Below are 19,781 nucleotides of genomic sequence, written 5' to 3' on the forward strand. Positions count from 1 at the left end.
GTACAGAAATAATAAAGGAGCAAGAACTGGCAAGAAAAAGAGAAAAAGGACCCAGCAGGAGCTGCTACACCAGGTGGAGGCTACAAATCGCAACACCACAGCTGGAAAGACGAGAAGTAGGAGCAGACGCTGACCTCTGAGCAAATGCGCGTCAACGTTGGTCCCAACAGGACCCAAGTGCAAATCTGTCCGCACCCTCATAGGCCATAACCATCAGCTTCTTAAAACTAACGTTTAAAAAGCTGTGATATATGCTCATGATTTTCAGAGCTTTAAGCTTATTTTCTTTTACTGTATATCACATATTTAAAAATCAACAAGTTAACTTCTAGCGAAGGCATATTGAATGAGATGCACAGACAGCTTCTTCTCTGTTGCCTGCTATTTTATTCATTAAATGAAGGAGTCATTTTCTTTCTTTCTTTCTTTTTTCTTTTGGTGAGGAAGACTGGCCCGGTGCTAACATCTGTGCCAATCTTACTCTTTTTGCTTGAGGAAGATCGTTGCTGAGCTAACATCTGTGGCGACATTCCTCTATTTTATGTGGGATGTCGCCACAACAGGGCTCGATGAGCAATGCATAGGTCCACGCCCAGGATCCAAACCTGCAAACCCAGGGCCACCGAAGTGGAGCACACGAACTTAACCACTGCGCCACTGGGCCAGCCCCATGGAGTCATTTTCTTATTGTCTCTTTGCCAATCTATGTACTCACATACTGCACATACACACACACATGTGAAGGATTGATCTATTTTGAACTAGATGGACCAAAATATCTTCCTTTGTTAAAAAGGGGTCCCTTGGGGCCAGCCCTGTGGCCGAGTGGTTAAAGTTCCATGTGCTCAGATCCTGGGTGTGGACCTACTCTGCCCATCAGCAAAGCTGTGGAGGCATCCCACATATGAAAAAAATAGAGGAAGATTGGCAAAGATGTCAGCTCAGGGCTAATCTTCCCCAAGTGAAAAAAGGGGAGGATTGGCAATGGATGTTAGCTCAGGGTCAATCTTCCTCACACACACACAAAAAGAGGTCCCTCATCTTGTAACCAAAGTTAGTATCATAGCTTCTATTTTTACATAAGTTATGTTTCATGAGAATGGGAAACTCTCTCTGACCTTGGACTAAGCAGGTTACTGGCTCTATGGTCTCACACTTTCTGGTTCTTCCTTTTTCCTAACACTCACCATATTCTATTGTTAACTATTTTCCTGCCTATCTTCTCTGCTAGCTCATAAGCTCCATGGGGGCAGGGCTATCCCTGTTGTGTTTGCCATGAACCCCAGAACATCCAGCATGTAGGAGAGCCTCAATAAATATTTGTTACCTAGCTATGCTCGCCAGAGTGATTATTTCTTTCAATCAGTTTCGGTGAGGCTAGGCCTCTTGTGCCCCAGATGAAGAAGATGGTCCTGGTTTTCCAGGTGCTCATGGGCTGGGAGGGAGGATAATGATGATAAGTGTAACAATAGGGGGATACGGGGAATACTTTCTGAGCTCAATAGAGGATGGCAAGCTCAATCCGGGTGAGGGGAAGGGAAGATGGTGTCTGAGCTGATTCTAAATGGTTTAATAGGAGTTAGCTGTGCTGGGAGAGGGGGACGGGAACCCAGGCAGAGACAGCCTGAGCAAAGGCACGGAGCACTGAAGGTATGGAAATGCAGCGGGTGGGTGTTGCAGGAGTGGACAAAACATATCAGAATCTCCTAGTTATCAGGTCAATCTGTAGGTGACTAATATTTTCTACAATGACCTCACTCAAAGTCGGTAGGTTTAAAAGTGCTTTTCCTTTTGAAGAAACACAATTATTCCCTAGCTCAATGAATTAGAGAATACATTTTCCCGTCATAACTCTCTCACTCATCCTACTGGATGGTTATTTAAAGTTTGAAGACAGCACCTCAAAGCTTCATGTGGCGGAAGATTTCCCGGGACCTGCTTATTCTCCAGACAGTGTACTGACGGCTACAAACTGATGGATTCCCCTCCACCTCCAAGGATTCAAGGAACTCAGCATCTCTCATCCGACTATCTCAGCCAGTGAAAGGCCAAGCCAGAATCTCTCTCTCCGCAATCTTGGTCAGAAGCCAGCCAAGGAATGTGGGCCGGCCTCTCTGTTGGCCACACCAAGAATGTGCTATTCAAGACAAAGGAAGGATGTCTCCATGACGAGACTGCTGGGACTGAGGCTCAGGTGTTCCTCTGCTGTCCCACAGTTCCCAGCCCTTCTTGCTAATTTGAAAAATCCCAACAGGCATGGTCACCATTGAGAGCATTAATGGTTTAGGGCGATGGTTCTTAATCTATAGCATGTATCAAAGTCATCTGGGGAAAATTTGTTGAAAATGTCAATTCATGGGCTCCACTCCTAAAGATTCTGGTCTAACGGATCTTGAATGTGGGGCTGGACTTTCCTTTCTGTTTTCTTTTTTGCTTTTGTTGCTGTTTGTTTGTTCGTTTTTGGGGGGAGGTTACTTTTAAATATCCCAGGTCATTCTGATGCTTCCACAGAATTCTACAGGCTAAACATTGAGATTCAGTAGACTGGTTTGGGACCTTTCAAAGCTTTAGAGGGAAAAGAGAGGAGAGGCGAGAGAGAAGAGAGAGAAAATGGAGCTTGAAACTACCACACTGCTTACCTCTTAACACCGTCAAAGCCCAGAATGAGGGCAAAGCCCCGTGCGCCATCCTTTGCTCTGGAGAGCCGCGGGCTCTGTTAGCCTTCTCCATGAGGCACCACCACTCCGCTCGCCCTGGCCTACCCCCACCTGGCTCTTCTGCTCCTGATCTCCCTAGGGCTAAGGCATTGTCTTCTCGCTGTCTGGTCAGCTATTCTAAATCCTTAAGGGCCTTGGACAAAATGCCAACTTTCTGGGCTCCACTCGGCAGGGTGATGGTCTGGATCAGAAAGATACAGGAAAGACCGCTGCAGTGGAGAATGTTCTGTTCTACACAAAAGCAGTGGGTGATGGGATAATGAGATCCCCTTCAGACCAGGGCCCTCGTGCCCCCAGCTGCCAGGAGTGTTCGCTGCTGAAGGCTCCCAGCGCCAGGAACTGCCCTTGACTGAAGGGAGCTGCTTGGCCTAAGGTTACGCCTTCTGCCTGGGTGCAGCCCACATGCAGTGACAGCTGATGCAGGACACACGCTGACCAGCTCCCTTGCTTCTAGGTGGCAGAACAATTCTGAAGGGCCATCCCATCTCCAAAGTTCCCTGCTGCTGTTCCCCACTGTCGTTCACGCACCGCAGATCAATTTCTCCCTCTGCGGAATCCTGCTGCGCTCTCTCCCCGCCAAGCGTGGTTCCCAGAGCACCCCCGAGAAACCTCCTGGACGCAGATCTCAGAGTCTGTTTCCAGGGAACATGACCCGGTCAAGTCCTGACAGCACGGTGCAGTGGGACTCCCACCTTACTTCCTGGGTAATCTTGGGTGGCGACTTTATCTCCCCAAGCGTCTCCCTCTTCATCTACAGAATTCGAAGACAGAGAACAACGACGACAATAATACTACTTCTTCTTTCTGTTCTGCAGGCTTTTATGAGAATTAAAAGGGAAATTATATGTGAAAGTACTTTGCAAATGATAAAGAGCTATACAATACTGTCAGCTAAAACCACTATCTGTCGGTTTCCCATGCAGAGATCAGGGAGAGGAGTCAAGGCAGAGGGACACCTGCTCATAGTATACAATTCGGCTACACACCATGTCCCACTTTATCTCCCATCAACAGATCTGTGCCGCTCATCAACACAGCCAGGCACACACTAGTACATGAGGAAACCAGGAGGCGAGAGGTGCATTGGTGCAATCCTGAAACTGAAACAGAAGACAGAACGACTCTTGTCACTCTGTTTCCATAGGAAGAGAGCAACAAAGCAATTTCCACTACTCTGTGAAGACGGAATTCACACTATTACCCAATGAGTTATGCAATGAGTAATGGAACATGATTTTACATCTCTGAGCCAGAGAAACAAGTAAAATAGTTGGGTATACACAATGGGGAATACTATTCTAGGCAAATTAGTATTTTCTGTATTACCTTGATACTGCATCCACTGAAAAGAAAAAACAGCACACAAATTAAGTTGAAAACATTTAATTAGCTCAAGAAGGATAACTGGAAACGAGCAATTCTACAACTCTGCTTCCTATTAAAAATCACCAACTTATTGAGCCTGAGGAAGAACCTGAACGAGATAACACAATGTTTGGTATCTACAGACTCAGAAGGAGTGGCCAATGAAGGACTTTCTCAGACAGATGGTTTCATTATCAGCAGAAGTCAGAGAATGGTCGGAACTGGAAGTAGGCCTAGACACCTACCAGAACGCCCAAGTCCAGAAAGTCTCTGCTCTCAGGGAAACCACAGGCTGGAGGAGGCGAGACAAACCCACACAAAATATTAACCAAACCCTCCCCTTTCTCATTATCTGAGCAGTGAGTGAATTACAGACAGGTAAAGAGGAATTCAGACCAAGGGGCAGACAGGTGGGCTGGATCACCCCGGAAGGCTTTGTGTCAGTCTGTCTCATATGATGGGAAGCTATAAATATCTTGATTTCCTCTTAAATCTGAGAAAATTCTGAATGAAACATTTTCTTCATGCTTGGAGAACACATTTTGAAACTTCACATTTTAGACATTTGAACATATGAAAACTTCAAACTCAAGATGCGTTTGCTGATTCGTTTTAGGTATAACATTAATTCAGTGTTTGTAATCCTTAAACGGTCCAAAGTAGAGGCCTCTGAGGAAAAGATAATTCGATCCTGCTTGCTGAGCAAAAATCAGAGTATTAATCCAAGTCGGGGCAGGCCGAATTAGGAAACGAAGAGAATCGTGAAGAGTTGGGGCCAGATTGGAGGGTAGTGAGGTTGTTAGTCAAAAATGCCTTTCTCAGGACCAAAGGAATCTACGTGGATGCCACAAAAGAAAGCAGGGCCTAAACCCAGGAAACGGGAGTCCTTTTGCCTAGTTAGAATCAAGAGGACAGGAGACACAGCGGCAGCTTCACTCAGTAAGATTCCGGAAGTTAGAGGAGGAGCGGCAGGTAGGGACCTGCTTCAGCTAGAACCAGAACAAGCCAGGCCCCGAGGGCAGGCCCCAGCCCAGCGCCTGCAGCTGTGATGTACCTGCCTGCATTCGCCAGGGATCCCTCCACGCCAAACCCTGCTCTGTAGATTAGCACCCCTAGCCAGCCCTTCTGCTTCCCCACAGGAAGGACAGCACAGATTTTAGCAACAGAACATCGAGTGCATCTCAGAGTCACAAAAGGCTGAAGATTCAGTGCTCGGGAAGGGTGGTCACCAGGACAGCGTGAGGACACAGCTGTTGAAGCTCTGGAGCCTTCAGACACTGAGCGCCTCCGCGAACATGTTTAAATGTTCTGATTATTCTGGGTTTATTCCCAGATCAACCGGGCAGATCCTGGGGTGGGGGGGGTGGAGAGGTGTGCTATGCAGCACAGCAGGGCCACGGGGAGCCCATCTCACACGCTGGGCTATTCCTGGACAAGCAAGGATTACTGGGATCAGGGCAGTGACTCCAATTCGCATTTACTGCGATGTCCAAGACATCATTCCCGGAGACAGCATCTCATGGCAGTGAGGTTCAGAAAGGAAGCTCTGGAGCCGGGCGCTTGGGACCAATTCTCGGCTCTGTCAGTCACTAACATGCACTTTCTTCACCCGTCAAAAGCAGTCCATTACCGCACTTACGTCACAGGACTGCAGCGAGGAGTAAGACTGAGCTCACATAAGGAGCCCGGAAGAGTGCCTGGTACTAAGAAGCACTCAGTAAATTTTAGCTATTATTATTATGCATTCATTCAAAAATTTTTAATGAGCACTGAGTATGTGTCAACCACCGTGTGAGGTCCTCATCATCGTTCAGCGCAAACCTACTCTTGCACTTGGGTTCCCATCCCAGTCATTAACCAGAACTGTGGGAGTCATCCTGGCTCCTCCCTCTCCCTCACTCCCACTTCTAACGAGGTGGCCAGGTTCCGCCTCTAAACATCTGTCAGCTGCTTCCTCTTTTCTCACTATCACTGCCTGACTCGAGCCGTCCTGAACTTCTCTTCTCAAACTTTGCAGTAATCTCCTCTGTCGCCCTAAGGCTAATGTTGCTCCCATCCAATCCAGTCTCCATCTTGATTCTAAACTATCTTTCGAAAACACATATCTGACAACATCATTCACTTGCTCAAAGTCCTCTGTAGGATAAACTCACAGCTCCTGCCGGCCCCCGGGCCTTTGTGACCTGGCTGGCTATCTCCCCAGCCCTCACCCGGTGTCCACACTACACAGGCTGGAGTTCCCTGACCACAATGCTGATCCTTCTGCTGGGTCTCCGTATCTCCATCTGCCTGACAACTCCCCCTCTTACGTTAAGGTTCATTATTTAATCAAGAAATACCTCCTGACACTTATCTTGAGTAAAGCCTGTGCCAAGTTCAGGGAGTACAAGGATGAAAAACACACTCAATCCTTTCTTTCTCATAAAAAAGTAACTTTGAGGCTCTCGAGGGAGAAACAAAGTGTGGACCCTAAGGTAAACTTTTCTCAAATTTAGCAGTGTCCCTCACTAGTTGGATAGCTTATGGAATTGGAGAAATTTGGCATCAAGTTCAAAAACACCTCAGCAGAAAACTGATAAATCCCAGAAAACTGTAACTCAGTGGATTTACTCATTTTAACTCACACAGATAAAGTATGCTAGAAAAGATTTATTTGAACTATAAAAAAAGGACCAGAAAGTTGCTTCAATGTGGTCGTATAAAGTTGTAAGCCATGAACCAGTCACTCTATTTTTTAAAAGGTGACAAAAAGTGCCTGTGATTATCCAGGGGTAATAAAAGGCTGGATTTATTTTTACATGGTTATTAAATAATATGAAATATCGTCAGACACTTTAAAAATCATGCCTTTCTAATTAATATATTTTTAAATCACTTATTGATTGAAACGCTTACTGAATAAGCACCACAGGCTGCCTCCGAACACATGGAGATGATTAAACTCAAAACTTTCCTCGTTCTTCCAGTGACAATCACCCAGTTCATTCAAAATCCCAGATTGCAGAAATGTCAGTCACATTGGGACAGAAACCCTATTCTGGGCATAGATTTGTCATAGCGCTCATCTCCGTCTACTGGATATTGCAGTGGATTCGCCCACCTTCTAACAAGTCTTTGTGGCCCTTGTGGGCAGGATCCTGTCCTACTCATGGCTGTATAACCAGAGCTCAGTGCAGAGCCTGACACAGGAGGTGCCTGATAACTATGCACTGGGCTGCACTGAGCTTAGCTCAGCTCGAGCAGAGACGCTGTCCCCGTCTCTACTGTCTGTTGAGATGGCTACAGCTAGGAGCCAACACTCAGCTGCCATGGGGCCTATCAGCTTAAATATGGAAACTTCTTAGCTCCAACTGGTATCCACCTTCGTCAAAAATTTTCATGTGATTTTAGCACTAATTTACTAAAGACAAAGCATCTGAAATATTTTGATTAAGAGTGACATACAGTCACCATGTAAAATGATGTATTTCTACCATACCATACCAGCGAAAGTAATAAGAAACCGGTTATTGAGTAATAAAATTAATTTTCTCCTAGGCCTCTGTGGCAAAGCACATGATTTTAATGGTTATCTTCCATCAGCCTAGTGACTCCCGCTGGTATGTTGTACCATCAGACGCTTTAGGAAACTGAAAACTTGAACTGTGAGTTCCTATATGACGCGCCCCAGTTGGGCAGTGCACGCATCTCACATCCTAATTCAAATACAGACGGAGCAAACCTCACTTTTCAAAAGCGCACTAAACTCTCACAATTCAGAGAGCAGCCCGGTGACTCATTTTTGGATCCCTGCGTGGAAATAGCAACTCCTCCCTTTGCTGAGAAACGGCTTGAACAAGCGAGCGAGAACCACAGGAAGTCTTACAGGTCTCGCCTAGCGTCAGCGGAGTGCAGAATTCCCTCGCAGGGAGGTGTGGGTCTCGTGAGCGCTGCCACCCAGGCTCGTCGCCATTCTCCTAAAAAAGAGGCTTACGTGGGCTTGGCAGGACCTGCTTCAAGGAGGCATCAATTCTGCCGTCTCTCCCGGCTCCCGAGTCATACCGCCCAGTTCTAGTCAAGAAGAAGCACCCATTCTGGTGTTTTTGAGAAAGCGCAACCTAATAGGAAGTGAAGAGGTGATCAAACCGAAGAAATGCCCCCTCCCCCCATTAAAAATAATTTTGTTTAACCTTCACTCATTTGTGGAAGATAAAGAAAGAAACACAGATTGGCGGCTGCCAGAGAAGAAGGGGTTGGGGGAGGGCGAAAGAGGTAAAGGGGCACATTTGTAGGGTGACAGACGGAAACTAGACTTTTGGTGGTGAACGCGATGCAGTCTACACATCAGCTGAAATATAATAATGTACGCCTGAAATTTACACAATATAAACCAACGTGACCTCAATAAAGCAATTTTTTTCAAAAACCTTCAGCCTTTCGATCTAAAACAAAAGTAGCCTGAAGTGGATACTGTAAAAGGGAAGTCTGTCCACAGGTATTTTTGGAATAATTGCCAGAAGTCCTGATCCGCAGCCCTTGCCCCCTGCAGGGGAGAAGTCACTCGCTCTAAACGACCACCCCGACGCCGCGTTCCCGAAGGCGCCGAGCCGCGGCAGGACCCCCGGGGGACCCGGAATCCGCGGCAGGCAGCCCCCCAGCCCCCGCGCGCGCGAGCCCCCCGGCCGCCATCCCCGCAGATCCCGCGCACCGCCCGGCGGAGGGAAAAGAGACACAAGGAGAGGAAACGAACCGGCACCGGGACCCGGCGTGCGAGCCCAGAAGCCCCTCTCCCGCGCTGGGCGCCGCGACGCCGAAGGAAACCTGCCGCTCGGCTCCCGCAGCCGCAGCTGGGCTTCTCCCGGGCCGAGCTCCGCGCCTCCCTCCCCGGCCCGCGCCGCCCCTCCCCTCCACTCCCATCCACTCCCCGCCCCGCCCCTCCATTCCCCTCCCCTCCCCGCCCCTCCCCGCCTCTCTCCTCCCCTCCATTCCCCTCCACTCCCCGCCCCTCCCCGCCTCTCCCCTCCCCTCCCTTACCCTCCACTCCCCGCCCCTCCCCGCCTCCCCCCTCCCCACCATTCCCCTCCACTCCCCGCCCCTCCCCGCCTCCCCCCTCCCCTCCATTCCCCTCCACTCCCCGCCCCTCTCCCCCCTCCCCGCCTTCCCCTCCCCGCCCCTCCCCGCCTCCCCCCTCCCCTCCATTCCCCTTCCCTCCCCGCCTCTCCCCTCCCCTCCCCTCCCCGGGCCCGTCCACGTGCTCGGAGGTGGGGGGGCGGGGCGCGGCCCTGGCGCTTCCCCTCCCCGCCGCCCTTTTCCGCCCGCAGCGCCGCGGGCAGGCCGGGAGGCGCTGGACTTTCCCCGGGGATCCCCGCTGCGCTGGGGACCGTCGCCGGCCCGCGAGTTTCCCGCGGCAGGGATGCGCGCAACCGGTTCTGAGTGTGGGTGTGACCGTGAGCGGCGGCGGCCGGCCCAGCACCTGCGGAGACCCTGGAGGCGGCGGGCAGGGGCGCTTCGGGTCACACTGAGGCCGAGCGCCGCCTTCCCGGAACCCACCCGGTCTCAGCCCTCTGTAGTGAAGCTTGACACAGCAGCGATCACTCGTTCATTCACCACCAGTGGAGCTGCCACGCGAGTGCTGAGGGTCCCACCGTGGTCACACGTACCGCCCAAACTGCCCTCGAGGACCTGGCGCTCCAGTGGGGAAAGGGTAACAGATAAAGTGTAGAGTGTGTGAGGTGGTGGTAAGTATCTTGAAAAATAAGGCTGAGGCTTAAAAGTTAGGAAGTGCTCAAAAAAAGGAAAAAAGCCCTACATCGATGGGGGATGTGAAAGATGCAGACCAACTGAAAGAGCGCCCAGGGGCCAAAGCTGGGACAATCTGAGCAGCAAAATTAGAGAGGATTAGATTACAACCCAAAGTAAAAAAGAAAAATCCATGGTCCATAATGGTATAAATAAATGGTCGGATAAATAAATAAATGGTGAAGAGATGTCTCCCCTGCAGAAGAATTCCTAATAATTTGTGTAGATACTGCACCTTCAAGAAAGAGAAGCTTCTTCCCACTCCTTAAGCATGGGCTCCTCATAGTGACTTTCTCCCAAAAAGTACGGTATGAAAAGGGGGAAAAAGAGTGACTTTACAATGGAGACAGCTGATAAACACTAGCTGAGCCGGATGGCCAAGGTCAACATTAACAGTCCTAAAGCATGCTGATAGTGTGTGCTCTTCGTGTGACGTGATGAAAATGGCAGGTTACCTTTGTGGTCTTCCTCCGAAAACCCGTAACCCCAGCCTTACCATGAGAAAACCATCAGACAAATTGCAATAGTGGGACCGCCTGCAAAGTACCTGACCAGTCCTCCTCAAAGCTGTCAATGTCATCAAAAACAAGGAAAGTCTGAAAAACTGCCACAGCCCACAGGAGCCTGAGGAGACATGACAACTAAAGGCAATGTGGTGTCTTGGGTGGGATCCTGGGACAGAAAAAGGCCACTAAGTAAAAGCTAAGGACATCTGAATAAAGTAAGGACTTTCGTTGGTAATAAAGCATCAAGACTGGTTCGTTGGTTGTGATGATGTACCATATTAATGTAGGATGGCAATAATAAGGGAAAATGAGAATGGGGCTTGTGGGAAGTCTCTACCTTATCCTTGCAGTTCTTATGTAAATCTAAAACCATTCTAAAGAGTAAAATTTGTGTAAAAAATAAAGCAAAATAAAAAGGATGAAGGGTGCTATAATGAAGTTTAAAAAAAGGTTTATTGCAAAGATCTCTGAGATAAGAAGACAGTTGAGAGTGGAAACAATGTGGATGTTTGGGTTGAGACCATTTCCAGCAGAGGGATCTGCAGGTGTAAAGGCCCTGAGGCAGGAGCATGCTTGGCTTCTTGGAGTCCTGTCAGTGTGGATGGGACAGAGTGAGTGGAGAAGACTGACAGGTGGTGTGGCTAGGACTGGGGAGCAGAGCGGCTAGGGCCTTGGTAGTTGTGATAGTTTTTAAATTTTACTTTGAGAAGGGAAGACATTAAAGAATTTTTAGCAGAGAAGTGATAAGATGGAGCTTTTTTTTTTAGTCCACTGTTGTGTTGAGGTCAGATTAGGGGACAAGGCTGGGATCAGGCCAACCACTTAGGAAGCTGATGGTTAATTTTCTGTGTCAGCTTAACTGGTCCTCGAGGTGCCCAGGTACTTAGTTAAGCATCATTATTTTGGGTGTGTCTGTGAGGGTGTTTCTGGATGAGATTGACATTTGAATCCTGGAATGAGTAAGGCAGATTGCCCTCCCCACTGTGCGTGGACCTCCTCCAGTCTGGTGAAAGCCTGAATAGAACAAAAGGGGAGAATTTGTTCTCTCTGGGCCTGTCTTCAAGCTGGGACATCAGTTTTCTCCAGGCTTCGGACTCATCTTCAAACTAGAACTTAGACCATTTGCTCTCCTGCTTCTTCGGCCTCTGGGCTCAGCCTGGAATTGTATCACCAGCTTTCCTGGGGCTCTAGCTTGCCAACTGCACACCTTGCGATTTCTCAGCCTCCATAATCGTATGAGCCAATTCGTTATAATAAACCAGTCTCCACCCCTCCCATCCCCCCCCCCCCCCCCCCCCGTCTGTCTGTCTCTCCAGCCTATTGATTCTGTTTCTCTGGAGCACCCTGAATGATACAATGCTATAGCAGCGAGCTGGTGAGAAGTGGGTACGTTCTGGATACGTTCACAAGGAGGGGCTGACAGGACTGGCTGATTCATTGGATGGAAGGCGTGAGTGAGAAAGAGGGGTCAAGGTTTTTACTTGGAGCAACTAGAAGAAAAGAGGTTCCTTATGCTGAGATGGGGAAGACTGCCTGAGAAGCCAGCTGTGGGGGTGAGGGAGAGAGGGGAGGATTGCTGGGGATTAAGAGTTCCCCTTTGGACACGAAGTTTGGAGTTGTCAGGTTGTCAAGAAGGCGGTTGGAGAGATGAGCCTGGGATACTGATATCAATTTGGAAGTCTTCAGCATGTAGATGCTGTGCAGATGGAGTTTAGATGTCTGAAGACTGAGTCCTGGGGCACTCCAAAATTCAGAGATCAGGAGAACGAAGAATCAAGAAAGAAGTATGAGAAGGAATACCAGGGAGACAGGAGGTAAACTAACAAAGCATGGTGTTCCAGGGCCAAATGAAAAAATGTTGCAAGAATCATCAACTCTGTCAAATGCTGCTAAAGTGGGTAAAATTAGGATTGAAGACTGAGCAGTGGGCTTGGCCATATGGAGGTCAACAGCAAAGTTGAGAAGGGGAGTTTTGGTGGTGTGTGGTGACCAACACATGCTTGGAGTGAGACAAGAGAATACAAAGAGAGTAAACAGAAACAGAGAAATGGAGCCATAGCTGGAAGGAAACGTATGGTCAAGGGAGAGGTTTGTTTTCAATTAGAAGATATCCATATTTGTATGCTCACGAGCATGAGCCAAAAGGGAAGGAAAAGGTGATGATGCAGGAGAGAAAAGGGATAATTGCCGGAGCAGCGTTCTGAAACAGATGAGCAGGGATGGGATCCAATGCACACATGGGAAGTTGGGATTAAATAGAAGAAGATGGGCTTCTTCTCTGGTGACAGGAGGGGAGGCAGGATGTATGGGCACAGATGCTGGTGAATGTGGAAGCGGGAACATGTTTTATCAATAAAGAAGCAAGGTCATCAGCTGAGAGGAGTAGAGAGGAAGTTTGAGGAGAGAGGAGAGAGTATGAAATAGCGTCTAGGGACAATGAGAGAGTAAATGGATTTTGAAAATTTAGCCAGATTGTTGGGTGGCACTCAGAGTTCATCTGAAGTCAGGGATCGTGAATATAAAGGGAGGCCAGTCAGTAGAGTTGTGTCTTCTCACAGCTTCATTTGCCTACTCGGGTGCAAATAAAACTAGGCAGAGGTCCAGATAGAACCAGAGTCTGCAGTTGTCAAGTGAATATGATGGAGGAGAGAGGGACAAGAGGGTTGAGGGTCTACGAAACGGAAGGATTATAAAGGAGGACCGCGGCATCTGAACGGAGTAGGGAGAGCAGAGAGGAGGTGAATGATGGTGTTGAGGTAAAGACAAAGGTGTTAGGTTAATAGGTTGGAAGCTCCTGGGCGCCAAGAAATCGCTGCAGTCTTGAGGCTAGGGAGGTTCAGCTGGGAAAATACAAGTTGGTTTTCAGGGAGTAAGATCTTTGAGACTTGGATCATGAAGGGACGCAAATATTGATAATAGCAAAGTCTGTACTGACCAGAGTTCTCTTGATCTGCCCACCCCCGGCTAGGCTACCAGATAGGCCTTCTTTGTTCCATATACTTGTCCAGAGAGATTGGGTCTCATCTCCAGTCTGGATTTTTGAGCAATAAGGACTGATAAGAACCTTAGGATAAAGCCCAGAAAAAACAGGGCAAGAACTTGGAGAGCAACAGACCTGCCGTGTAAAGCTTGTCCCCTGTAGGCATCATCTGGTATACTACTGCCACCCCTAATTTTCAGGGCTCATACACCCATTGAATCCCAGGGTTGGAAGGTCTTCTAGCCCAGCCACCTCTCTCAGGTGCAACTTCTTCATAGCCCTCCTCTAAATAGTTATTTTATATCCCCACAACATGTAATAATCACCAACGACCATTTCTCTTTTCCATGCTAGTTTGTGAACCTCTTGAAGACATGTGTTTAACCCCTTTTTTCATTGTGATAAAATATATATGACATAAAATTTGCCATTGGAACCATTTTAAAGTGTAAAGTTGAGTGACATTAAGTACATTCACATTATTGTGCAACCATCACCATTCATTTCCAGAACTTTCTCATCTTCCCCAACTGAAACTATACCCATTAAACACTACTTCCCCATTCCTCTTCCCCCCAGCCCCTGGAAACCACCGTTCTACCTTCTGTCTCTATGAGTTTGACTACTCTGGATACCTCATATAAATGGAATCACACAATATAGGTCCTTTTGTGACTTGCTTATTTCACTTAACATAATGGCTTTAAGATTTATCCATGTTGCAGCATGTGTCAGAATGTCCTTCTTTTTTAAGGCTGAATAATATTCCTCCTTCAGTCCTTGCTTTCATTTTTTGGGTGTATACCCAGAAGTGGAATCGCTGGATCATAGGGTAATTCTATGTGTGATTTTTTTGTGGTATCATCATATCGTTTCCCACAGTGGCTGTACCATTTTACATTCCTACCAGCAATGCAAAAGGGTTCCTAATTTCTCCACCTCCTCACCAACACTTGTTACTTTCATATAACCCATCTTTGATTTCCTCTCTGTTGGAGACCCTGCTAGGCCCTTGATGTTGTACTAGTCAGTGAATAGCTGTTGTTAACTCTGCCAAGAAGGGAAATGAGGTTAAGTGAGTCAATTTATGCCCAGCAAGCCCCACTTAGCACATCTTGTTCTAGAACTGCACTGCCCATTACTGTAGCCACACGTGGCTATTTGCATTTAAATTAATTAAAATTAAATGAAGTTTTAAATTCAGTTCCTCAGTTTCGTTAGTGACACTCCAAGTACGTAATAGCCACCATAACTAGTGGCTATTAGTGTGCGATATGTTGGGCAGTGCAGAATAGAACATTGCCACTGTTGCAGACAGTTCTTTGGTTACTATATTTGGACAGCGCTTTCTAGATCCTGGTAGCCACCTCTGCTTTGTCTCACACATCATATTTGGATATGCTTTTCCAGAAATGGACAGCTTACAATTTAAGATAAAGATCCTTCTTTCAGGAGCGAGGAAATATGCTGCCGAAAAAGTCCATGGCTCTTTGGCACGTAAATGGCTGCTCTGAGAGTTCTCACACTGTTATGTTGAAACGTTATATTTGGACTGTCAGTGAGCACGTGGTTGTACTGCTCTTGACGATCACCTTTATGAACACAAATTTACTAAGCCATTACAATTTTTCTCTACATCTTTCGAAACACTTAGCTACTAAACCATGCATTTCGAAGCATATTCTCAGGTTCCCAGTGGAGATTATGTCTCTTCCACTCCCTACCTTTGCCCGAAGCCCACCCAGCACGATACCTAGGACGTTGAAGACTCTCAGTAAATATTTGTTGAATGTTGAGTGAATGAATTACCAAAGTAAGCCCTGAGCTGAATTTGGGGGAGCGCAGTGCACTGAGATAGCACTTTTAGAGGGTGGCACCCACGTGTAATAAGATTTAGGGATATGTAGCCAGCACTGATATAGTTTTAAAAGATTTTTTTTTTTTTTACAGAACATGGATTTTAAGCTATCTTCTTTTCTCCCATTGTTCAAAAAGTAGCTTGAAACTTAATTCCTATAAGGATCTTGTCTAGTGCATGTTTATAAAGCTTTACTCTGTTTTATAAATGCTTGCCACCACTGGATATAGCAACAAGGAAAAAGAAAGTCTAGATTTTTCTAATGTCAGCATGCGTGCACATATCTTCTGTTTGCCCCTTCAGATCCATTTTCTACCACCCTCCATCCTGCTCTGACCCTGGGAGTTTGATCTGAATGAATTATTCTAATGGGCTCCTGTGTTCTTTGGCTTCCCTTGGGCTTGGCCAGTTGAGAACTCCAGCAGGAGATGAGGTCAGGGAATTTATTCCAAACAGAAGGGCTGTCTCTGTCCCTTCACAGGTCACCATCCCTCTAAGGTGGTCTGCTCTATAGGACTCCCTCTCCTTGCTGGTCCTGGACACCTCTCCCTACTCATGATGCTCAAGCCTGTGGGATGACAGCCCAGCTCCCCGCCCCACCTACACCTTTATCATAGTACCATTATTTATAAACTTTCCTTGAATTATCCTCATTTGAATGTGCCATCTGTTTCACAATGGGACTGTAACTGATACAGCATCCTTTATTAGTAGCTAGAGCATAGTGTCCAAACCTCCAGTCCTTAAAAAAATGTTCCCTGATGACATTATCATCTCCTCATTTCAATTGACTGGCTAGCTTTATGAAGAATCCATTTGTATGTCACATAATATAAATTTTTCTCCAGTACACTCAGACTAGAAATATACTCTCAAATTCACAGGCAAATCTTTTTGCATACAGCTTCTCTACATAAAATGTAAATTATAGAAATATATAAACAAGACTTTATAAGTAAATAGGTTAATTTTTATGGTTTTAAATATTTCAGTATCTAATAACTTTAAATTACTTCCAGCTATGTGAGGAAACCTGTGCTTCAGTACTGCAAACAAGCCATCATTACTCAATATACACGGCTTACCAGAGAACACAGTTTCTAACTCTTTCCCATACACTGAATCTTTGTGTCTCCCCAAATTCATGTTGAAACCTAATCGCCAGTGTGATGGTACTAGAAGGTAGGGACTTGGGCAGTGGTTAGCTCGTGATAATGGAGCCTTATGAATGGGATTAGAGCCCTCATAACAGGGACCCCAGAGAGCTCTCTCACCCCTTTTGCCACGTGAGGATGCAGCAAGAAGACAGCCATCCATGAACCAGGAAGCAGGCTCTCACCAGACCCCAAATCTGTCAGCACCCTGATCTGAGACTTCCCAGCCTCCAGAACTGTGAGAAATAAATTTCTTTTGTTTATAAGCCACACATTCTGGAGTATTTTTGTTATACCATATAACCTAAACAAACTAAGACACCCTTGAAACTCAAGATTCAAATGTACAACTACTAGCAAACGTCGGATAATTAAAAACTATACACCCCATAATGCCAATACCTGTATGAAAGATAACCAGTACTACTGGTCGGCTACAATGTGCCAAGCACTATGGTAACGTTTTCATATATGATCTTGTTCAGTTCTCATCACAAATTTTTGAAGTGTGCACAACTCAACCCCAATTGGCAGAGGAGGAAATGAGCCTGGAAGTCTGCTGTCCATTGTCCCTGCACCAACGAGCAAAGGGCCCTGGATTCAAATCCTAGCATCCGACACAGACGTCTGTGTTCTTAACCATCAATAAAGAATCCAAGAACAACATCGAAGACCACAGAAGAGCCAAAAGATAAGAGCTTCTCAAAGCAAATCATTTCTTCAGCCTGTTACCTGCACTCAAAGAGCAATGTCAAAATCTAAGTAAGCCTAGAAAAATTACTAAGAAAAGAAAGAAAGAAAGGAAAGAAGGCAATAGATAACTCATAGAAAACCAAATTTCGTGTTGTTTAGTAAGCTTATTTTTCTGTGGATAGTACACAAGGAGGGGTAGGAAATGAGGGGTGGAAATTGTACTATTTTGGTATTAGTTAAATTTTATCTCCGTTTACAATTCCTGAAATGACAACGTCGTATTTCTGTTCTAACACAAATTGCAATTAAAACTTTCCTCTAATATGTTGGCATACTTGTTGTAAGAGGCCTGAAGTTTGGCATGTACTAGCTGCTCCATGCTTACAAATAGAACATTCTCTGTGAAAAAGAACAGACTGAAAAATCTGGTCTAGAGCTAACATAAGTGATCTGCTTAATAGCTCTGAATAATTTTTCTGCAGCTGAGATTTTGCATAACAAGTTGCAAAAGTATTTTTAGAGAGACTGTTACTCAATTGTCACTTCTGGTAAACCCCTTTTTACACCATCACGCTGTCCTGCGGAACTGATAAAAGTGAAAGAGAAAAGCATAAACAGAATGTGACAAATAAGCAGTGCTTTTTCCAGATAATGGTTTGGTCATAAGCCTTGAGATACTGGTTTTGAATCTGAATAATTAAATCAATTCTCAGCACGTGTAATTTTCACAAATAGACTAAACCTTTTTACATCCATATTTTGTTCGTTTAGATGAATTTGTGCTATCCATTTAGAAACTGTATATTTCTACACGAAAAAGCCTTACTTTGGATCTGAGACGTGATTTTCTTCTCCTTTTCCTCCTCTTCATCCATCTCGGCCGCTTGCTGCAGCTCCATTGTCCTTATTCGTCTTACTTTCCCTTTAGCACCCTTCAGATGGATGATTCCTTCCTCGAAGATGGTTTAGAATTTCTGTGAGTTCATGGACCACAGCCACCGTCCCTCTGTGACCCTAAAGAAAATGCAGAAGTACAATATAGGCACCACAAAAACAAACATGTTTCAAATGATGAATTTGTTCCAAGGTGAGCTCACTAAAGTGATATAGTAAAAACAGATTGAAGTCTGAGCAGGGAACTCACAGATTAAACAGACAGCCTTTCCTTGAAAATGATGATGACTGTCTGGTTGAGAACACCATGGAGGAGCTACCAGACGTTCCTCTCGGTCCACAGCTCCTCACCTTACTATGTGCCAGGTGTGAGGAGGAATCTGGGGCCGGAGCCGACATGGCCTTGCATCACCAGCTCTGAGTGTTGAAAGCAGGGCACTCCCGCTGATTTCTTTAAAGCCTCTTTTCTACAAGTTGGTGATGGGTAAAGATGAATTATGAAACAGGAACTTTTGCCACACTCTACATCCTTAGTCACAAAGAAACGTTCACAAAATAAATGTCCATGTGCAAATCAGAATTCATAATTGATTACAATGCAAACATGAGTGAGGGACAAAATCTATTCACACCTTCTTTCAGGGTCCTCGTATATCAACTCTCCAACTTAAGCAAGGAGTGGACCCCCTTCAAGGAAAAAGAAGACATGGCACCCAGTGTTGACAGATTATTTCTATTCTAATGTTACCTAAATATAATATAAATACTATGTTACTTGCATAAACATGATATAAATTCCTTATGGCTGCAGACTCTAGAAAATCCAAACCAGGGGCCAGCCTAGTGGCATGGTGGTTAACTTTACATGCTCTGCTTTCGCAGCTCAGGGTTCGTCGATTTGGATCCTACATACCCTCATCAAGCCATGCTGTGGTGGTGTCCGACATACAAAATAGAGGAAGATTGGCACAGATGTTAGTTTGGTGACAATCTTCCTGAAGCAAAAAGAGGAAGACTGGCAACAGATGTTAGCTCAGGGCCAGTCTTCCTCACCAAAAAAAAGATGAAGAAGAAGAAAGAAAAATCCAAACCAGTCTACATGTTAAAAGTATAAAATTAATAATAGTAAGATAAACAGCATTGATATAATGTTGTTTTGATGAAGTGAAACCAAAATTGTTCTAGAAGTAGCATGTTCATTGGGGTATTTTGTATTTCACTTGTTATCTGTATGATTCTCTTTATTCTGAAGATAATAGACACTCATTTGGGTCCTGCTTATCATCATTGCTATGATTTTTCTTTTTAAACTATACATTCATCTTGAATTGTCAATCCATGAATTTTTTTCAGCTTTATTGAGGTATTATTGACAAATAAACTTGTATTTAAAGTGTGCATTGTGCTGATTTGATATGTGTATACATTGTGAAAAGATTCCTACTCTCTAGCTAGTTAACATATCCACCACTTCCCATATTTACCTTTTCTTCTTTTTTTGGTGAGAACATTTGAGTGTTACTCTGTTAGCAAATTTCAATTATACAATACAGTGATATCAACTGTAGTCACCATGTTACGTTAGATCCTCAGACCTTATTCTTCTTATAGCTAAACATTAGTACTCTTGTACCAACCTTCCCTATTTCCCCACCCTCAGCCCCTGGCAATCACTTTTCAACTCTTTTTCTATGAGTTTGACTTTTTTTTTCTTTTTTTAGATTTCACATGTAAGTGATACCACACAGTATTTGTCTTTGTCTGGTCTATTTCACTTAGCATAATACCCTCAAGTTCCATCTATGTTGTTGCAATTGGCAAGATTTCTTTCTTTCT

At 45.6% G+C, this 19,781-nt stretch overlaps 1 protein-coding gene across 7 annotated transcripts in view; it reads right to left on the minus strand.

Moving 5' to 3' along the window:
• Positions 1-19,781, minus strand: part of STX11 (syntaxin 11) — an 81,593-nt gene that overhangs the window by 24,405 nt on the left and 37,407 nt on the right. The window contains exons 1-2 of one of the 7 annotated variants that reach the window (XM_005608208.4): positions 18,196-18,416; positions 17,878-18,065 (exon numbers count right to left, since the gene is read on the minus strand). In XM_005608208.4, coding sequence (XP_005608265.1) covers positions 17,878-17,950 — 73 coding nt within the window. In that variant the 5' untranslated portion in view covers positions 17,951-18,065; positions 18,196-18,416. Of the gene's footprint in view, positions 1-7,947; positions 8,180-8,811; positions 8,955-17,877; positions 18,066-18,195; positions 18,417-19,781 lie in introns of those variants that run through there. The other 6 variants (XM_005608209.4, XM_070256248.1, XM_070256249.1 and 3 more) reach the window with 6 other exon arrangements.

The sequence above is a fragment of the Equus caballus genome, chromosome 31 (assembly GCF_041296265.1).
Source record: "Equus caballus isolate H_3958 breed thoroughbred chromosome 31, TB-T2T, whole genome shotgun sequence".
NCBI classification, from domain to species: Eukaryota; Metazoa; Chordata; class Mammalia; order Perissodactyla; family Equidae; genus Equus; species Equus caballus.